The sequence below is a fragment of the Oryzias latipes genome, chromosome 15, assembly GCF_002234675.1.
Source record: "Oryzias latipes chromosome 15, ASM223467v1".
Classification (NCBI taxonomy): Eukaryota; Metazoa; Chordata; class Actinopteri; order Beloniformes; family Adrianichthyidae; genus Oryzias; species Oryzias latipes.
In genome coordinates this window covers 21,564,363-21,585,494 of record NC_019873.2, presented here as the reverse complement: position 1 = coordinate 21,585,494, position 21,132 = coordinate 21,564,363, and the positions used below count along the sequence as shown (strand labels likewise).

Sequence of the window (21,132 nt, the reverse complement as noted above, 5' to 3'; positions counted from 1 at the left end):
GAAGTTCTTGGTGCTTTTATTGCCAGTACGATAAAGGCACATCTAGAAATCAGTCAACACTCATTTTACTGTGCATTTCATCTGTGGAAACATAAATCAACATCTTATTCTGTTAAATTGGCAAAGTTTTACTAGCGTTCCGCTTCAAGCTGATTCATACAATGTCAGAGAAAAGTTTTTAGAAGGTTAAGATCCTTATCTATTGGTATAAACATTGGTTTGGCACAAACAGCACAAAATACGAAATCATCCCATAGACTGTGTAACAAAAGTCTTCACAAAAGCTTCGGGAGAGTAAATATAAGTGCATTCCAAATGACCAACAGACAAAAAGGAAGATTTAAACGTTTGTTTTAGAGAAAACTTTTACCCTAACTTGTAGCATCCAAGAATACTGCAATTAAATCTAGCATGCTTAAACATCCATCAGTAGATGGATTTTAGGGATACTATATTGTTGATGCTAGTTTAACAGTCTCATTTTTGTAGTTCATTTAAACCGCTTTCAACAAGATCATACTTCCAAGGAAATGACAGTGAACTCTACTTTTGACAAGCTTCCCAAAATGCAGCAACTTACTCTGTATTTAAATTCTAAAGAGAAATATGTATGTCTATATATTAAAAAAATGTTTTTAGTGCTCCTTTGTCTCTTACTTTAATGCTCAACAGCAAATCTTATTCAAAAACACATGACAAACAGTTTTTAGAAAACAAAACAAAAAAAGTTCCACTTCAAAGAAATCCCGTTTTCATGGAGTTGACTGATTCCCCTTTTTCACATCGGTACATTTTTAAATCAAAGCAAGTCAATGTTCTCACCCCTCTTCTTTGTGTGGTCAATTTAGCTGATTATTATCTACACTCATTGAATTAAAATAACTACTTCAAAAACACCCTGTTATAAAACTAAAATACAGTGGAAAACCTTTCAACTCATCCATTAGTGGTCTACACATTAAGGGCTGCCACAAAGGTACCGAGATCAGACTAGAGTCTACAAGCCCCGCCCCCTCCCCTTGCTTTGAGCTCAAATTCAACGACTTGAGAGAACACTGATTGACAGACATCCACCTTCAGCTCTTTTCTCCATAAATCCAAAACTTCAAGTAGGTTAGAGTCCCATGGCTTGGGCAGTTCTTTATTCTTTGAAAGATAATGCCACTTAGAGACTGAAGCAGAATCATTTCCATTGCTGCCATGCAGTCACACGGAGCGCCGGCGACAGATTGGGCATTCAAAAAAACAGCTTTCACATGCAGAAGGTTGGTTGTTGGTTTTTGTTTGTATTTTTAAGCCGTCCATCTGAAAGCTTTGCAGGACATTTAGCTACAATCCTGATCATATCTCCCCTTGATCATCGTTTTCAGTAAAGGCCCAACCTGCAGAGGAAGAAGAGGGTTTTCGGTGAAACACGCCGTCCTGAACAGCAAACACTTTTTTTTTTGCTCTGAATCCAGTTCGCCATAAATATTCACAGTAACTGGGTCAGTGAAGCGGTCAGCATGCCCTAGAGTTTAAATGCAACAAGTGACCTAAATGTGGATCCATTTTAATGTTCTAAAAATGAACAATGTGACATTCATGAGCAAACATGACACTGATAAGAAGAAAAGTTTGGGAAAGTTTCACCTCGTGTGGATCTCCAAGTGCTTCTCCCAGCATTTTCTCAATATTCCTCATGATTGCAACTTTCTGATGAGCCCGCAGTGGATATTCTATCCTCTTAGGCGTGGGAGCTCCCTGAACAAAGGTTGTGACGAAACATTGAAAACCAAAACTTTTTATTTAAAAAAGAAAAAGAAAAAAACTCAAATTATACCCACTTTGTACCAGAAGTTTACTGTGATCGTTACTCCACCATTCAACAAAGATTCAATGTGATGCCACCTTGAGCGGGGAGAAACATGCATGTTAAGAAAATGTAGTGTTACAACTTCTTTCAAACAAATCTAAACCCCAATTAAACTGAAAAGTGACATGATACAAGTTAAATCCTAAAACAACATCTTCTTGTTGTTGCCGCTAAAATGAGCTGGGTACTAAAACAGCCTTCACTACAGACACCTAGAAACCTAGATGTACATCTAGCATTTACTGTTATTGCACATATTGGATCAACTTATTACTTATTATTGGCCCAAATAAAGTCACTACTTAAAACTTAAAAGCTGGGAAACACTGTAAATAAACACAAGCCAGCCAACTTCATTTAAATTGACATTGTTTGAACTCTAAATCCACACTTTCTGAATCTTTGAGTTGTTTTGGTGGAGAATGTGGAGCTGCTGATGTCTCCCATCACTGATGTCACGTTTTGGTAAAAAACACCATTTTTAAGTAAGTCGACCAACACTTTCTTCGACATTGCATGAGCTTTTCAAAGTGATCCAACAGGAAAGCTAATCCCTGTATGATGGCATCTGTTTAGTTTGTAAACATAGATCCATAAGTGTCAACTCATTGTTTAGCTGGCCGTGCCATCAGTCCATTCAGTAACTGCTAAATAAATCCATGAGAAAAAGCAGAGATTGAGCAACAGTCAGCTTGTAGGTTAAATTCTATTACATTACATGCTAATAGAAACCCTTTTTCGAAGATATAATCGATTTTTTTAAATAAATAGTTGGGCTTGTGTTCTGTGAAAAGTACATAAATAGGAAATACTTACCAATACATCGGGATGTACAGCACATCTCCAGGGCCCACAACAGCTTCATATCCAACAGTATTTTGAAAATTTGGAAATTTTTCGTAGTCTGGATTATCAAAATCAACCTATGAATATTTATAAAACAAAAATAAGAGCATGGATGAGTTAACCTCTGTTGATTTGACATTGTTCAGTAATGTTGAGATGGTCTTTTTTGGCTTACTTGGCTCTGTCTGTCACAAGGATGATGGACAGGGTACGGATAGAGACACTCAAACTGGTCTGGCGGGAAAAGGATGCATCTTTTGTAGCCTTTGATCTGTGCAAAGAAGTTCTGCTGCTCGTCATAATGTGCTGGAGTTACATTTCCTGGGAGAGACGATGAGAAGAGAGGAGGTTTGAGGGAGGGTTTTTTTTGTGGAAAATTCCTTTGCTTTAGAGCAACATTGGTGATTACAGGAGCTCACCCTCCATGCCTACAAGCAGCAGGTTGGATGTCAGCTGGCCCCAGTTCCTCTTGGCTTGCTGTTTGTTGATCCAGTTCCAGTTGAAACCAAGAAAGTCAACGACTATCTTTTTTCCTACTGTGTCATTCAAAGTTTGCTGTAAATAGACCCTTTAAGTTAACCAAAAGAATGACATGAATTACAGTTAGTGGTGTAATTCGATTAAGCGTTCAGGAATCACATAATTTACAAAAATACTGTTTAAATATTTTTTTGTAAACAAGAAAAAATGTTTTATTTAAGGTTATGTATTCATCAGTATAAACATTTGGTAAAGTAAAACATCAACATTGCATAAAAAGCTTAGCAGGTGCTCTTTTTGGTCATGAGACTTATGTTTTAGAAATAACTAAAAAAGTCTCATGACTTAAAACTAGTGTTTTGTTTACCACTGGCTAAAATTTTACTACATGTGTCTTTGTTACAAGGTTTTTATTTAAAGCCCAAAATAATAGTTACAGAATAATAATTCAGTCCATGTAAGTGCACAGATCCCATCTTCCTTTGAATAAAGAGATAAAAAGTTACCCAATTTCTTTATGATTTAAAAGATTAAAAAGAAAAAGGAGCAATAGGATTTAACCTCACTCATCATCTACCTTTATTAGTAGATGTTAATGTCAGGATGTTACTGGTTTAATTTAGTTTAACACTTGTATGTTTTAACAAAAATTCCTGTAATTGTAAGTTATAAAGCTCCAAATTTTAAGATTAAAAGACTCAGCACATGGTTTACGTTTCTGCTGTCTTACCTGCTCTCTCCTCCTGTTTCCTCCGTTTGATGCATTTTATCTACAAATTCAGAAAATTTCATTTCCATTCGCTGGGACTTGGGGACAAAGTTCTCAAAATTGGGCATTTTCTTCTCATCATAGTAAAGGAATTTGTGGTTTTCTGACATGTAAACAGAGAAGTCTCCATTTCCAATGTTCTCCAGGAGGTACGGGATGTCCCACTTGAGAGCTGGATACACAAGGTTTGTGTCTGTTAAAACCACCGGTTCCTGTCAAAAGACAAACACAAATATAGTGAGTTGAGTTTTGTGTTTAGACTTTTTACAAGTCAGAAAGCTGATCAAAATGATGGCAAAAGGTTCATTTTACACACGTTCATAATTTCTGCTCCACAAGTTTCGGTTCACGTAAGCATTCACATGTATGAATTTGTTTTTATTTGGATTCTACACCAGTGTTGTCATGTTGCCTTTCTTGAATTTTTTAACTGAAGTGAATCTAATGCAGCTGGAGGATCTTATTTGACACAGAATGTGTTTTATTTTGAAAGGAACTTGTATGTGCTGCTGTCAAAAGTAAAAAAGATTTAAAACTCTTAAATAAAGTAAAAAATATATATATAACAGTTGCATTTCAATTATTTTAATATTTAAAATCTACATTTGATAAATGAATGGCTTTCGACAAAAAAAACATTAACAAAGTGCTCTGAGTGGATTTCTGTCTGTCAGAAACTGGACCAAATAACTAATATCATGTTAAAGTTTGCAGCTCTGTAAAACTTTAGAATGTTTTTTTTTTAATTTACTATGAGAAAAAGACTTGCCTGGCTCTGTGTTAAATCTTTTGAAAAGCCAGAGTTAAATTTGACTTGACACCCTGCAGCCACACCTGTTGTCTCACCAAGCAGTAAACAACAACAAAAATCCCATCCATTAAGCATTATGTGTGAAAATAAAAATGGACATGGATGGCATTTAGAATGGATTTGCATGGTAAAAATGCTTTTTAGGTATAGTTTGATTAGTGTAATGTTACCATTCTGCACAGACAGTCTGGGAAGAGTCCAAGCTAAACATTAACTAGTTATTCTTCTCTGTAAAATGATTTATTGGAGACAAATTCTGTGTAAGTCTTATGTATTTACACCTAAATTCATTTTTGCATGTCAACATACTTCCTATTAAACAACTGATGTATTCTGCCCCAATAAATGATTGAATATAAAAGTTATTTGACTTCAAACATTTAGGATTTTGTAAAGTAATTACATGTGTATATTTTATGTAACTTGGTTTGTATAACACTCACTTTTGAATTCCACAGTAAAGTTTGTTTTTATGCGTCTTATCTCTACAGTAACATTTAATAGAAAGATCACAAAATAAAATTCCAGCACATGGACGCGCCGTGCACGCGGCACGTTAAAGACAACACACACTGAGCTCCGAGGCCTACGTGACGAACTGAGCGTAGACTGCTGTGCGCGCTCCCGCTTCCAGTCTGCACCACCAGCTATCGGTTTCACTTTCACCGAGGCGACGCGGTGACAGGACGGCGATGCTGTGAGGACTTTTATTCTCTTAAATAAAGGACGACACTCATTTACGGCCAACTTTCAGTTTTTCAGATCTGAACGAAAGAAAATAATGAGGAGATTTTTTTTTAACTTATCTTTAACAATTGAGTTTCATTTATTCATTATTTGTTGCCAAGAAAATCTCGAGTTACATTTTGGCTAAAACTTTGAATTTGAAATTCTAAAAAAAAAATCCCAGCATGCATTAAATCCAATACAACTCTCAAACACAAATCCTCATTTTAAACTAAATTACTACTCTGGAATGTTTTACTCCAGAGATGTAACAGACAAAAAAAATATGATTTAAGAGAAGACTGATTACTTGAAGCATAGCATCATTAAATAGGAATTCATGATTATAAAGAAACAAAAGTGGAATCATCATACCAGTGTAATGCAATGGTGCAATTTTTAAAAATGTTGTTTGGGAGACACAACACTGACGCAAAAACGATTCTGCAATTCCCAAAATACTGCATGGATGATGAGAATAAAGTTGCAGATGTGGGCGGTGATGATTTTTTTCTTACCTGCATGACAACGTTATTTTCAAATAAAGGCATTCCTTTGCTAGAAGGGTTCAATTAGACACATGAAGTACTTGAATTTACAATAATCAATAATTAGTAACTCAATAATTGAAACCATAGGTGTTTTTGTTTGTTTGTTTTTTTAACATTTGTAACTGTAGTTCCAGTTACAGTTGATTTTTTTCGGTGGTTATAGGAGGGTTTTTTCTCTAACTAGAAAACGAACTATTACTCTCACCGATAGTTCTGTGGGCTATTATAAAAAGGTTTCTTCCTTAGCTGTGTCTGATTAAAACTGTGTCTACTCTAACCCGGTGTAAACGCAACTAAAAGGGCAAGTATTTATGTCACGTTACAGTAGAAGCTAGGCTTCAGCAGCTTTTTAGTTAGTTACCTCGTTGTTTATTAGCATCTCAGCCCTGGGGTCCGTGTGAGAGAGTCTGGGAATGGGCTTAGTGGGGAAAGAGTATTTTCGGAGCTGAGATTCATCCCAGCCCCTGGTCTGAACGCCAGAAAAGGCGGCACCTCCTTCGCTCGTCGCCGGATCAGCCTCCACAACAGTCGCCGCTGCCATAGTCGTCGATGAGCGTTTTTGAGATGCTCCCTCCGTCCTGCTCACAGCCCAAATGGCCTCTCTACTTACACTGCTGGGTTTTAAACTAAGAAAGTTGCACTTAAGCTAGCCTTCTCGTGCACCGTTATTACTTATTAAAACGCATTTTCGTGAGCTCACCGCCAGCAGTGTCTCACCACAGCTCGGTTCCGTGTGTCGCTGTTTACACGTTGTGTTGATAGACAGAAAACAAACGACGTAAGATAGAATTTTCAGGAAGAGAGGCTTCTTTATTACAGATATATCAGCGCCATCTAGTGCAGTGGAGGATACACTGCTCGAAATGTAATGACCTTTGTCTGCCACAAAACGATGCTGTAGTACCTTTTCTGCAATATGAATCAGTTGGAAGAAAAGGCAGAAATTAGTGTGAATTAGTCTAAAACTCAAATAATCTACTTCATACAGTCAAAATATTGAAACCCAAAAACTGACAAAATGGTATGTAAATTATATCTTGTCACATGCAGTTTTTCTCTGTCTTATGCTGCTAAAGTTTGTATTGATAAGAAAATGAGTGAAATATATTTTTTATCATTTTACTACGTGGTCCTTGATTAGTTTAAGTACCTGCTTAAAACATATAACACATTTATTCATGGGTAAAATGCTGATTATGTTGCTCTTTTAAAGTAAAGTAAAATAATTTAATCACTCAGCCACTGCCTCCAACAGATCAGTGCGTGGATGCAGAACAACTTTCTCCAGCTAAACTCAAACAAGACCAAAGTTATTATTTTTGGCCTACAGAAACAAAGAGAAAGTGTCAGCAGCTACCTTCATTCTCTGTCTCTAAAACCCTCAAATCAAGTCAGAAATCTAGGGGTAATCATGGACTCTGACCTGAACTTTAACAGCCATATCAAGTCAGTAACATCAGTGGCATTTTACCATCTGAAAAACATTGCCAAAATCAAAAACATAGTGTCAAAGCCAGACCTGGAGATACTTATTCACGCATTTGTCTCCAGTAGGTTAGACTACTGTAACGGCCTGCTCACCAGCCTCTCCAAACGAGCTGTAAAACAGTTTCAGTACATCCAGAATGCTGCTGCTCGAGTCCTGACCAGAACCAGGAAGTATGATCCCATTAGTCCTGTGCTCAGGTCTTTGCACTGGCTCCCTGTACCTCAAAGAATAGACTTCAAAGCAGCTTTGCTTGTGTACAAGTCTCTCCATGGCCTCGCACCAAAGTACATCTCTGACATTCAATATTCTACAGCCTCCCTGAAGTCATAAGACAGGCCTCTTCTGTGTTCATATTCAAATCTAGACTTAAAACATTTCTGTTTCACTGTGTAAATGACTGAAAGGTCCTATCTGCACTTTTCTTTTCTTTCCTTCCATTCTTTTTAAATGAATTTTCAATTTTTGTTTTCTTTTCTTTTAAAGTAAATTTTACGTTGATTATTTCTATGATGTATTGTGATTTTTATGCATTTTTCTGTTTTGTGAAGCACCTTGAATTACTTTGTGAATTGTGCTATTAAAAATAAACTTTCCTTGCCTAGAGAAACTAAGCAAATATATTCTCAGAAATCCCTAAAAAGGAAAATGACGTGACAATGCTGTGATTGTCAAACTCAATTGCATCCAGATGCCACTAATTATTTGCCTTTTATGGACTGATGAGCAAGTTTAAAGACCTAAACATAAGCAGAAGTTTTACCGCTGCAGCATTCAGGAGTGGCAAAACCATTATTAATATTGGAGAAAATCAAGATGATAAGCTGTGCAAACAAATTTTTGACTTTTAGACGTTTCCGTCATTGAAAACATCATGTCACACGTGTTGCCAGACTTGTTTGGGCTGGATGTCCTTGGAAACATGTTTCAATAAACCTATGAGTCATTTAGCCCGGTGATCAATGCAAAATCTGGCAACAAACATAGAATTTCAACACAAAGTGTTCATGTTGACTGGAGATGATTTGTAGGCACCAGATCTGGACACCTTGCATTTGATGGGTGGACCCTGAACCCCCCCCTGTAAACATTCAATAGAACAATGTTGCATCACTCACTAGCTCATACAGTAAAATTGTAAATGAAAATAGATCAGAATAAGTTTTAAAATTATATTTGTTTGTGTAGCCTGTATCAGAAAAAATACAGTTTTTTACAAAATCAGTACATCAATATGAATAGTTATTGTATTCGGGTTAGAATAATTGTCTTTAAAGTCAACATTGAAGCAAACCACAGCTCTGGTTAAATAATTAATCAGAAATCTAATTTCGTCAGTGCCCAGCTTAAACCTGAATGCTATTTTAAAAAGTCTACTGCATGACCCTTAACAAATCAATTCAGAAGTGAATGCTTGAAATCATAAAATACTAGAAACTAAATCAGTTTTGTTCTATCACAACATTGTATATGACTTATCAGGGTTCTTCCAGTTTGCTTTTTTTGTCTAATATATGTGATATAAATACTGTGGTAAAAAAAAAAGTACATTTCCCTGTTCTTGTCAGGTTTTATGAAAATGTACAGCATAACCAGGTTTGTTTTTTAAAAGGAAAGGACATTATTTGCAAGATTTATTTTTTTTAATATATTTTTTCTGTGGTCCAAGTTGGATGTTTTGAACTAGTTTTACAGTGCTATCATTTGTACGGACATCAGAAAGCAGCACACACTGTACCTTGCTCGGTCGACCGATTTGCTGATAAGGCTTTGTTCTAAAAATCACAGTGAATTTTGATAGATGGAACAGGTTTATCAGTCACTCTGATCGTTTTTTGTAGTTTTGATCCTCCTTCAGTTTACTTTTTGATGGCCTTTATTTCAGTACCTGCAGCTCCTGGAGTTTTTCTCTTGACCGAGGCCGGTTTGGCTCCCTGGTGGGTTCCCATACCCAGTGTTTCCTGTGTGCAGATCAGTGAGCTGACCTGAACCAAGCTGATCCCTCTGATGAACCCCATTCTTTGCAGATACCCATAACCAAAAGGTTGGACACCCCGGCGAGTCACAAGAAGTTTGTGTCTCAATCCTGCTGAGAGAAACACATCCTGACACCACCGCTGTCCTTTTTCCAACAAGAGAACGTTCTGCTGCAGCTTCGTCCTCTTCTCAGGATCAGCTCTTTCAAACGTTTTCATGTAAGTCAAAGCATCAGGCATCTTCTGCACATTTTTCCTGTCCAAAGCAATAATAATAATAAAAAAGCAAAATTGCTGCAAATGACTAATCGGAGCATGTGGTTGAACATCTGTATTCATTTGCGTAGGTTTTCTCTCACATTCATGTTGACCCTCGCCCTTCTAGGTGTTATAGGTCCAAAACCCCTAAGCCATAAATCCTATTAGTCAAGGATTCTCTGAAGCATTATAAGTCGTCTTCCCAGCTTTAATTGTTTGCATTATCACTTGTTACCTAAGACATAAATGTCCCTTTTTTCCATTACAATTTTCATGACATGCAGATGCCAATAGGATTTGATCTAAGACCAGAAAAACTTTATATAAACTATAAAAGTAATTTGTCATAATTCTAATACAGTTCCAATTGTGACAGAGTCTTTCAAGGAACAATTAACCAGATTGTTTGCCAAAAATTTCTAACATTTTATGTATTTTGTTTATGAATCAAAAGTGATCATTATCAGTTTGCAGAACGTTGCACAGAATCCTAACATTATTCTGTGGTGGCACCTCTCTTCCTGTCACCTGGCACTCATGTGTTGTCACAGATCGGGAATGGCAGGACCAGCCAGGGAGACGGAAGTTCAGGCCTCATGGTCAGAGGTCATGGCACTCTCGGCATGGGGGGAAATTGTGTGTTTAAGCCGTGGTCAGAATTATGTGCCATCTCACATGTCCGTTTGTTTTGCCCGGCTCAGTTCCCTCCCCTCGCTGCAAGTGTGTGGCGGTGTGTTTGAAGGAATGACAGAGAGAATGTGAACGACCAAAGATAATGAGAGTGATGAAGACGGGTCGCATGTTTTCGGTCTTTTCCTTCCTCAAGTGGACTTTGTAATTAGAGATAAACGGAAACCAGCAGCAGGACAACAAAGTGGACGTAGACGGGTGGCTTTGCCCTGACAGAAAACCAAGTTTAGTCTTATTTCATTAAGTTAGGCTACAGAAATGACAATGAGAACTCCATATCAGAAAAATACTCAAGATTGATCACATTTTCCAACAATATCACTGTTTCAGTTGAAAATTAGAAAGTCGGATTTAAAGATTTATTGTTAAAGTGTCCAGTGTCACACAAATGAATATTCCCCTTAGCTTTGACAGAACGGTGCATTTTTAAACAAAGGTATAAAACACCTATCAAAACTCACAATACGGAAAGCGACATGAAAGGAATGTTAACCAGCTAAAGCACAGGCAAGACGACAACATAAAGGAATTATAGCACGACGGACGTAGGAGTAAATAGGAACTCTGCATGTCAGCTTTTGTGGATCTGAAAGGGAAAAAATCCTTCGCTTTCTTGCACAGAATGTTGAGATCAAACTTTGCTCGTGAACAAAACATTTGTGCTGCTAAGCCCAGTGGAATCCAGGTAATAAAAAAATAGAAATAAAACTATGAATTCTGTTAACAAATTAACAAAACAGTTTTAGCTTTACTTACTACCCCCCTCCCCCCCTCTCAAAAAATAAAAACCCTCAGTATTTGTTCTAACATTTTGTGCTTGGAATAAATGAAAAATCAATCATGACAGAGTTTAAAATTACACAACAAAATGGAAAAAAAAGGACAAAACAAAATTTAAATCACATAAAAACGGAGACTTTACTTCCTCAATTCGAAGTCAAAGCCTCATTACATTTTTTCCAGATAAACCCCCAGTCTTAACACCTGACAGTAGGTCTACAGGTTAAGCATAGCATTATCTCTAAACGCTGCCAAGTAGGGCAATGCCCTCTTTAATCTTTGCTGCTGATGCGCAACTGATCTCCCCCTAAACAGTGAACAGTGATTACACTGATATGTCAAACTGCTGGACATAAATGAAGTCATGTTTCTCCGCTTTCCCACACATTAACAGACTGGCTTTTCCTTTGGGTTTTACATGTAAAGTCTGGATGAGCTCCATGTGTCTGCATGAAGAACAAGCTCAAAGAGAGTCACTGAAGTAGGCACCTCACATAAGCAGGCTTCGGAAAGATTCATTAAAAAATGTTGTCCTAATTGGGGTTTTACGTTCAATTTGAGAGTACTGAATGAATTGTCCTCCCCAGCAAAGAGTTGGTGGATGTTCAGCAGAGCTGCTGTGAGCCCGATTCTTGAGCTGGTTTTGTTGCCAGGCAGAGCAATTGGGCCAGCCCACAGGGGTCATCAGAGGAGAGAGAAGTTCTGATTATGATCATTATATGGTAAATAGGATGTCAACAAGGTGTTTCCTTGACACTTTGTCGAGTAAAAGAAGGAAGGTGCAGAAATGAACACCCCCTTCTCAACCAGACCTCTAATCTCTCCTTTCATGTCTCTTCTGCTCTGAAGGGTCTCGGCTCTGGCTGCCATGTGCTGGTCCGCCCGGACCGGCACTTCTTACTTGCAGGTGGGCTGAGTATCCTGGCAGGCATGTGTTTATAAAACCTACTTGTTTGGGCACAATACTTGAACTAACTTCTTTTGAGCGAACAGTGTGAATCTGTGCAAAGCCTTTTCCCAAAGTCCTTTGGAAGGCGACAGCCCATTGAGAGAAGAGAAGAAGGGATTACCTTCTTCGACAGTGGTGCATTTCCGAGAGGGCTGATCAGCTCTGCATTCATTGTTAAATCGAGCAAAGGAAGGCCTTAGAGGAGTGAAAGGATCCAAATAGGTGGGTGCATAGAGAAAACAGCCACAGGAAGCCTTGCACAGACAACCCAAAGTTTTCCCAACATTTCTTTCCCCCACTCCCAAGGAGGTGCGGCGTGAAAAAGGAGATTAGCATACAAAATTAGAAGCAGGGTGATTTTTAAGGGCATCTTGCCTCATGCCCTCCACCCCCATGGCCTTCTCTGTCTGGACAAAGTTAATTAAACTAGTATTAAACAGCAAAGAAACTTCCAAGCGCTCTGCGAGGATTAACATGATGAAGGGGAGATTGGGAGGTATTTGTTGAGGCGTAATTGAGAAAGACGTGATGGAAGAAAAAGTACGCTGGAAAGCTTTCTTTTCTTTTTGCTTGACCCTAAAGTATCTCAACCCTCTTGGGAGCAATGTGAAGACAGACGCAGTGTTTACTTCAAACCACGAGGTATTGATCACTCAAAGAGAGTGTCAAAGAAGGACGAGCACTTTCTTCAGGCTGAATGATATACGTGATTAAAGGATTTATTATGCTTTCATTACATTTTAATTGAAAAGAAACAACAACAAAAAAAGGCATCTAAGACAAAGCAATACTAGAAAATGCTGTGCAATAAATTAACAATGTACAGTACAAAGTGCTTATTTTTATGTACAATTAAATACATCAGGAGGGTTAAGTTCAGGGCAAACTGCATGATGGGAGGAAACTGTTCCCAAAAAGGTCCAAATATATCCTAAAATCCAGTCAAAACTTTCCAGAAGCCATTGAATTATACAAAACGTATTGCAAACATGGATTAAAAAAACTAGGCTTTAAATTAAAAAAAGCATTTTTTTTTTGTTTTAACATCAATATGGCATCAATATATCAATCTGCCACAGTTGTCAAATAATTTTCTTAACTTTCAGGGTCTTCTTTTGGATGATCTTGAGCAAAAACAGAGAAACCCACTTTAAAGGCCTGATGACTTTTCAAAATGCTGTAAAAAATATAAAAATAGATCTTAAATATATTTATACTAAAAAAATTCTAGAGTCATAAAAGCGCATCTTTTTATTTCCTCTAAAGCTGGATTTGTATTCACCCCTGTAATTAACCGTTATTTCAAAAACCTTAATAAAGGTTTTTTTTTCTTCTTGTATTTCATCTGGAACAAACATTATCTTTAGGGCTGTACGTTTGCAGGATAGGCAGGATGAATTCTTGGAGATATGCATGGAAGAAGTTTAGTGCTTCTTCCGCAGTCTCAGGTTCTTCCGGCGTCCGGTGGCGCTCTCATTCCTTCCCCTCTGACCTCCCTTTTTCACACAAAAGTACTTGGTCACTGTTTTTCGGCACTGCTCACACTTCACCGCGCAACACCAGTGGAATTTGCAATTACAGCTCGACACCATCTCAGCCTTGCGCTCCTCCACAGCCAGCCCGCACTCTCCGCATAACCTTTTGCAGCTCCGTTTCTCCCACTTGCTCAAGTTCTTGCCCTTCTTCAGGCACTCCCGGCCCTCTGTGCCCGGCAAACCCAGGGTGCGGTTCTCCAGGCAGTAATCAGGAGAGTCTTCAAGGTGGACCAGCTCCTTGCGGGAGATGGAGCTGAAGGTCTCTGCGATAGCTCCTCGACTGGCTGCACTGTTCCCTGCTCCTCGTAGGAGGTCCACTTTCAGCGCCCGGTGGTATTTCTCCTTAAGGTAGTTCCCCACTTCTCTGAACTCCGGCAGCTGCAGCCAACAGGTCTGAGTTGTACAACTTCCTGACACGCCGTGACACTTGCACGTCTTCTGCATGGTCCCTTTAACAGCCTGCGGACACCAAAAGGGGGGGAAAAAATCACCTTCAGAACATATAAATAGTTTGTAGAAACATTGTGTTTCAGTTGGTTTCTTGTATTTAAAAAAAAAAAACAGCCCAAAAAGACATTTTATGGTGTTTTTGTCTCAGCAAAAGTGGTACAAGCCAGCCTGAGAAATCGCTTTTATCAGTTGATTGATGTGTTGTCAAATTAGGAATTGTGTTCTAATGGTTTTCCAGTTAAGTAAAAAAAAAGGGATGAATATGTTGAATAGAGGATAGCTTCAAGGTCCACTGCCGACTTTCTGTGTTGTCCCCAGTGTTTCCTGACTTTAGCAAACACAAAACAGCTGTTGCTTGAAAAGGAGTGTCTTCTTTTAGCGAGCAAGGGAGGAATTCTTTCTGCTGAGGTGATGCTGAATCAAAGTATCACATTGAGCTGTATTGTCCTCGCAGAATAAATAGGAGTATTTATTTAGCATGTTCATTATCAACATGTTTTCTTCTGTTGGAGGACCCAATGGAGAGTCCTATTGAGCTGAGAAATTAAAAAGGAGTTTTTCTCTCTTTCTGTTCCCATTTTTTTCTGTTACAATGATGCTCCAGGTGCCATGGGGATCCCAGAGCTCAACAGGGGGGTGTAGAGGCACCATAAACAAAGAGCACTTCAGCTGCACGCCTGTGGTCTCCTCAGACTCCCTTGGGGCCAAACAAAGACCAAAATAAATGTGGGATCCTTATTGCAAGAATAAAACTAAACACTTATTTTAAGAAAGCAGAAGAATACAGAATGCTGTGCAAAGTCTGGCTCCCCAGGACCTTTAATTAAGCTTGCACCAGCGATCCTGAGATTCTTGAGTTGAGGTTTTGTCATAAGGTGCATTCAGCACTGGTAAATAGGCCCTTCTGGTACACCGAACACACTGTTGTTATTATTAAGGACGAGTGGCACCTCACTTATAGCAGTGTGAAAGGGATGCTTGGGTGGCACACTCAGGAAAATCCTGAGCAGGGGAAAAAATGATTCAAAAGCTGCTTTACATCCTGCAATCAGTTGGAGGGCTACAGCAGATTTCCAAAATTTTAACCACCCAGTTAAAGCGCTCAAAAAAATGAACGCTGGATGATTGTAAAATATATTTCTTTTTTTTTTTTTGTCTACTGTACCTTGCGTCCAGCCTCATTATTGTGAAGATTCATTGCTGCGCGAGCATCCTGACCGGTCTCCAAAGCATCAACAAACTGTTTGGAAATGGCCTCACCAAAGCCAACATTATCGCTGCAGCCTCCCCAGAGCCAGCCGTGACCACCTAGGAGGAATGAAACAGTGAAACCACTGCTAACAATGTTGATGTAAGTGTGCAGATTTTGAATTTTTGTGCTAACCTCGCTGTCCGTTTCTGCTGTCATCGCAGCCACAGTTGTCAAAGTCTCCCAGACTGCAGTTCCTGGTCAGGGTGTACATGACCCCAGCAGAGCTGATGGCGTGGACAAACGCAGCTTCTCGATTCGCTGTCAAGGCAGGAACTAGTTAACAATCAAACAAATCAATTATAACTTCCTGTTTTTAGTAAATAAATGATGCACCTGCAATGTAATTTATTTATTGTTTTTTTTTCATAAATGTTATCAAAGATAATTGTTGTTTTAGCATATGAATGTTGCACGGACCAAAGAGAACTTTCCCAACAATGACAGCGAGAAATAAAGTTTCATTACACAAATGCACTGCATGTCTTTTTGAGGCTGAAAGCTTTGGATCACTGCTGAACAGTTTCTTATAAGAATAAGAAGGTAAATCCTCAGAAACAGTTCAGTATTCCTTTTTTCAGGTGGGTTTATAATTTTCTTTTCTTTAATTGAAAAAAATCCCTAAAAGCATCTATGCTTTATTAACTTAATAAACCATACGACAGAAACTGTGAACTGCAGATGATCTCTTTAATGACCTGACACACGTTTTCATACATTTAAACTAAAACTAACAGAAGCAAACAGCCACATGGAGCACACTTAAGCTGAAGCTTTGTGTGGCTGGATGTGGACTCACCGCTGCGCAGGCTGCTGTGAGTGGACAGCTGAAGGGCTCTCTCTGGGCAGTTCCAGCGGTCCCAAGCAAACTGGTGTTTGCATTCTTCTATGCCACTCTGAGCTCCTGCTGCCACACTGCTTGAGTAGATCAGGTATGCCTGAAGCATACAAAAATGCAAACACAAGAGCAGACTCAAACAGCTATTTGATTGTAACATTAAACAGCGGTAGATCATATTCTAATCTAGTTTTGTTTTTCGTTTGAATTTTGGGAGGAGCTTTATTCTGAAATGTATAGGTTGTAGCTTCAAGTCAAACAAATTTAAATCAACAAATACATTTTACTTGAAATAAATACATGCATTTGTTAAATACAACTTCCAACAAGTAGCAGGGATGGATGTTGATGGATTATGGATGTACAGTCATTTGAAGTGACATCTGTTGTATTTATTTAAAGGTTCTAAAGCAAATGATAGAATTTACTGATAAAACCTTGAGCTTATTTACAATGAGACTAAATCTTGACTTAATTTATTGATTATCTTGATCAAAAGGTTGTAGGGAAGGTGTAAAGTGAGAAAAAGTTTGATTCAAATGATGACTGGTTTTATGATTTGACATATTTTTTAAAACGGCACCAGAATGTCATCATATTTCTTTTATATCAGTGTTTGCTGTGATCACACGGAATAGCTGAGCTTTCTCAAAGCAGCTAGCTCTGTCCTTGGCTTTCACCTGCTGCTTTGCTGCTTCTTCAGACTGTGTGAAAGATAATATAACTAATATGTCTCAAGTGGCCTTCAGGGAGATGGAGTACCACCTCTTTCACAGGGGTCTGGCTCGCTAATGATGACCACCCACTACAGCATTGCCTGCGTTTGCTTCTTAACACATTCAACCCTTGGATACACAGAGCCCCTTTATAAGGTCAAGTGTACCTAAGGGAGGGGGGAGAAATCACAAAAGACCAAGAATATCATTGATTTAGGGCAATTGTTGCACACAGACAGGTAGCAAAGCTTGTCAATACATTTGAGTTAAGATAACATGAGGATGCGGGCTTCTCTGCTGCTTTTTTCCGAGGAGGAAGGAGAGGAGAAGAGATCAAAAGGAAAAATGGCTTACCTTGGGTCCAGTCATCAAGAAATTATTCACTGACCTGGAAAAGGGAAAGTGAGACAGCTTATTCACTCAAGAAAGCTCAGTGTCCTTCACAAATTCCTCTGCTAACATCTCTCATTAGTGCACTTTGAAACATTTTAAATTGGGTCACAAATGGGAATCCAAGCCTTCAGAAACTCTGAAAATGTCATCTGTGTATTTACATATTTATGTTGAACATTCTGTAGCAGAACTTAATTTAAAAATGAAAATAAAAAAAGTAGCTAATTTTTACAATTTGGAAACTTCTTTTCTGTTTTAAACTTACTTCTAAAATGCTCTTTTATGGTTGTCACAGATACATGTGCATAAAACAATTTAATTTGGACATGGTTTATTTCCAGCAATCAAAGAAAAAAGATGACAAGCAAAAGAATTAGATATATAGATATATGCCAAACGTAGGATATGTTATTTTAAAAGGATTGGAAAACTAAAAAAAAAATAATTCCTCTTAATCATACCACTTAGCTCTCATGCATAATATGCATACATGACACATTGACCCTATTAAGTATTAAGTTTGTCACAAAGGGTTTAATTAATTCCTTGAAAGGGAGGAAGCCAAAATATAAACCAACCCCTGTTTTGCTTTACATCATTGCATAAAATGTAATTTAGTTTTAAATGGGTGGAGTTAAATCCACATTTCCAACTTTTTTCTTTAAATTTAATCTGGTAACCCTGCAAAAACATTATCCACAGAAAAATAATGTTGTTTTTTTTTTATGAAAGGGCTTCCACTGGAAACTGGTGAAAACATTGTGCAAATGAGTTTGAACAAGTATCCAACTTGCATCTAATGTAGTAAAAAATAAAAAGGGAAAGAAAAAGAAGAAAATTGGTTTAAACTTACCAGCAGCAGCAAGACCTCATATGTGTCAGCAGAAGAAAGATGTAGTAGGGGGCTTCCCAGTGCAGGAACATCCTGACATGTAAAAGTGCTAGTAAACTGGGCAAAGATGGGGAGAAAAATGAGCTGCATGGAACTTCACGAGGAGCTATCAAGATTAAAGGAGGGGGCTCTGAAATGGAGCTGCTCTCTTCCCAACAAGAGATTATCTGCTTAATTAAAGATTTTCCCCCTGCTTAGTCTCCTGGCCAATCAGAGGTACTGCACCAAAGAGAGACTGAAATGATCAAAAGGGCACCCTGGGCCTTCAGGGCCAGGCGACGGTGGGCTTCCAGCCTCCATGCAGGAGCAGAGCAGGATCCGCTTAATCCTGCAGGAAAAGTGTAGCACAGATCCTCCCCTTTTTATGCTCAGAACTGAAGGAGCATCTGATAGACGGGGATCAGAAAAAGGATCTTCTCAGGAGATGAGCGCTTGATCTGATGGAGCTGCGGAAATTGAGGCGAAAGCGTTTGATGTTGAGGAAATGTTTGTCCGTTTTCAAAGGTGATTAAATCAGCGCATGAAGCCAGGAAACACGGGGACCATTACTCAACGCATGTCTTTCGATTGCACGCCTTTACGCACCAGCCTCAGCCTGATATAAATGATTTTAAAACGAGATCCTTACTGGAACAGGATCAGATGGTAGAGATACTAAAACCCCACGAGGGTTCAGTCAAAATCCAGCCTTGATATTTTCAATTGATCGAGTTCAAAAGAGATGGAGGTCCAGATAATAACGTGACACAGCGAAGGCCAAACTACGGATCAAACTCTGGGCGCACTGGCATCACTAATCCAGACCTGGGTCTCGTTTCGTTGGCTCAGGGTTTTTAGCTTTATGTGCACATTAGGATTAGGATAAAAAATTATGTTAAGGGAAAAACACCCAGAGAATTTTTTAATTTAAAATTTGAAAAGAAATGGTCACACACACACAAAAAAAGGGGGGGGGGGGTGTAAAACACATGTAAACTTGTCCGTTGGTTTTGGTATAAAAATAAAGTCTAAAAACATTTCTCAACAAAAGAAAATTATTTAGTCTTACTTGTGCAATATTTTGCTAAATAAAAAATAGTTTAAGTTGAAAGTATGAATCATTAAATTGGCTTGTTTCAAATGTAAAGGTTTGTGACATTATTAAAATATCTAGAATTTATTTTCAAGACTGCAGGAACCACAAAAAAATAATCTTCCAAGAAATAGTCTATATGATCACGTTAATTACTATTTAAGACATGAAAATAGGCAGAATTCTTAAAGGCTCTATCAATGAATAAAATGAATTTCACAAAATTTGATTCATTTGTTGTTAATAAAATAAAACAATTTATTTAACAATTTTACCTATAAATGTATGTTTGCAAATTTGTTACGCCGACTTTAAATATCAAAAGGCATTTTTCTTTAGGGTTCTGCTTCATTTAGAGAACACAAAGTCACTCCATAACATTTATAAATTAGAAACATAAAACAAATATGAACACAGAATGATTAACACAGGGCAAATTCTGCATCTAAGCTTCCAAATCAACCTACAATAATATATATATATATATATATATATATATATATATATATATATATATATATATATATATATATATATATATATATATATATATATATATATATATATATATATATATATATATATATATATATATATATCCTTTTATTTTTGACTTTGCAAACCAGCATGCTAGTTAAATATTTAGGCCTTGCTCTTAATTTGTAGATCAAGAAGCGAAAAATAAAGTTTTTGTTGTACAGGTATTGCTCTTAGTAGCAGAGTCATGTGGTTACTTAGTTCTGACCACAACACTACCCATACATTTGAAACAAATCTTTTGTGTTAAAAATGATTTGTGTGTGTGTGATAAATTTAACATGAAAGTTTACATAGTTTAAGTAGTGATTAAATAGTAACTTGTGTGGTTCTTTCCATCCAGATTTGCTTTGCTTTTTTTTGCTTTAAAAATTCAAGAGATTTTTGTACTTCTTTCGTAAATGTTTGATAAGAGGTATGTTAAAGCAAAAAAAAAAAAATAGGAATTAGGAGGGAGAGCAAAGCAGAGGCCAGAGCCAGAAAATCCAGGGGTCAATGGTTGCATGCAGTGAGACGATAAGGGTTCAGGCAGAGCGAGGCACTCAAGGTGCAGCTCCAGAGACAGAGAGCCCGATCTCAGAGCAGAAAAGACAGCATCTTCCAGGAATTTGTGCAATTGTTTCTGTATTACTCTGACGGGATAATGGGTCTTCATAGGTAAAAAGTTGTGGATTGCTCTCATTTATCTATTCTGGAAGCTCAAAATGTCCCAACATCTTTGTTGACTAGAACAAACTGATTGTTTTGACTTTAGTTATGGCATCATAAATATTATCTATTTAGCTCAGATGTGTTATCTGATGTGTTATCATCTATAAAACTAAAAGACAAACATTTATGATAAGTGAGCAAAGGCTAGGTGACCTGAGGTCTTAGAAATGTTTTTCTGAGCTGAAATTCAACAAAATATTATGCAATGTGATAAACCAAATTATTTATTCGCTTTATATTGAGGCCTTGAATTGCAAATATTTCTATCAAAAAACAACAATTTGCTTGGATAGTTTATATATTCAGGCTTAATTTATCCTAAACCTAAATGTCTCTTTAGAGTCCCTCTCCAATCACCTGTTGATCCATCATAAAAACGTTCCCAGTGGTCTTTTAATTAGGATTATGCAGTTTTTAGGCTTAATCCAAAAAACTGTGTCGATTTCTGCACAGTATCTGTAATGCAGCAGTAGTTCATTGAAAATTTGCTCTGAGTTGTGGACGGGACTGTTGGCAAGAGTAAGCCTGTGCTCATTTTCCATCATCCCTTTGTTTACACTTT

General features: G+C 37.7%; 2 protein-coding genes and 1 long non-coding RNA gene across 4 annotated transcripts; 1 reads left to right on the top strand and 2 right to left on the bottom strand.

Moving 5' to 3' along the window:
* hif1an (hypoxia inducible factor 1 alpha subunit inhibitor) lies at positions 1-6,814 on the bottom strand. Of its 2 annotated transcripts, none has more exons than XM_004077115.4 (8): positions 6,400-6,814; positions 3,912-4,162; positions 3,121-3,269; positions 2,877-3,022; positions 2,672-2,778; positions 1,827-1,890; positions 1,633-1,743; positions 1-1,382 (listed from the first exon to the last, which is right to left on the bottom strand). In XM_004077115.4, the coding sequence occupies exons 1-8, from the start codon at positions 6,577-6,579 to the stop codon at positions 1,326-1,328; spliced, it is 1,065 nt and encodes a 354-aa protein (XP_004077163.1). In that variant the 5' UTR covers positions 6,580-6,814; the 3' UTR covers positions 1-1,325. The 2 variants fall into 2 exon arrangements, with proteins under 2 accessions (XP_004077163.1, XP_020565217.1); XM_020709558.2 differs by having other exon boundaries at positions 6,739-6,756.
* A 2,447-nt stretch (positions 6,815-9,261) lies between these two features.
* Positions 9,262-15,670, top strand: LOC110016528. Its single transcript, XR_002291851.1, has 4 exons — positions 9,262-9,461; positions 9,552-9,719; positions 13,866-14,060; positions 15,576-15,670. It is a non-coding gene; the product is annotated as an uncharacterized LOC110016528 (long non-coding RNA).
* On the bottom strand, positions 13,466-18,410 carry LOC101154972 (protein Wnt-8b). Its single transcript, XM_011484431.3, has 6 exons — positions 18,212-18,410; positions 17,320-17,353; positions 16,211-16,349; positions 15,547-15,672; positions 15,328-15,470; positions 13,466-14,171 (listed from the first exon to the last, which is right to left on the bottom strand). Exons 1-6 carry the CDS (start codon positions 18,280-18,282, stop codon positions 13,602-13,604), a joined length of 1,083 nt encoding a protein of 360 aa, XP_011482733.1. The 5' UTR covers positions 18,283-18,410; the 3' UTR covers positions 13,466-13,601.
* Between the last annotated feature and the right edge of the window lie 2,722 nt (positions 18,411-21,132).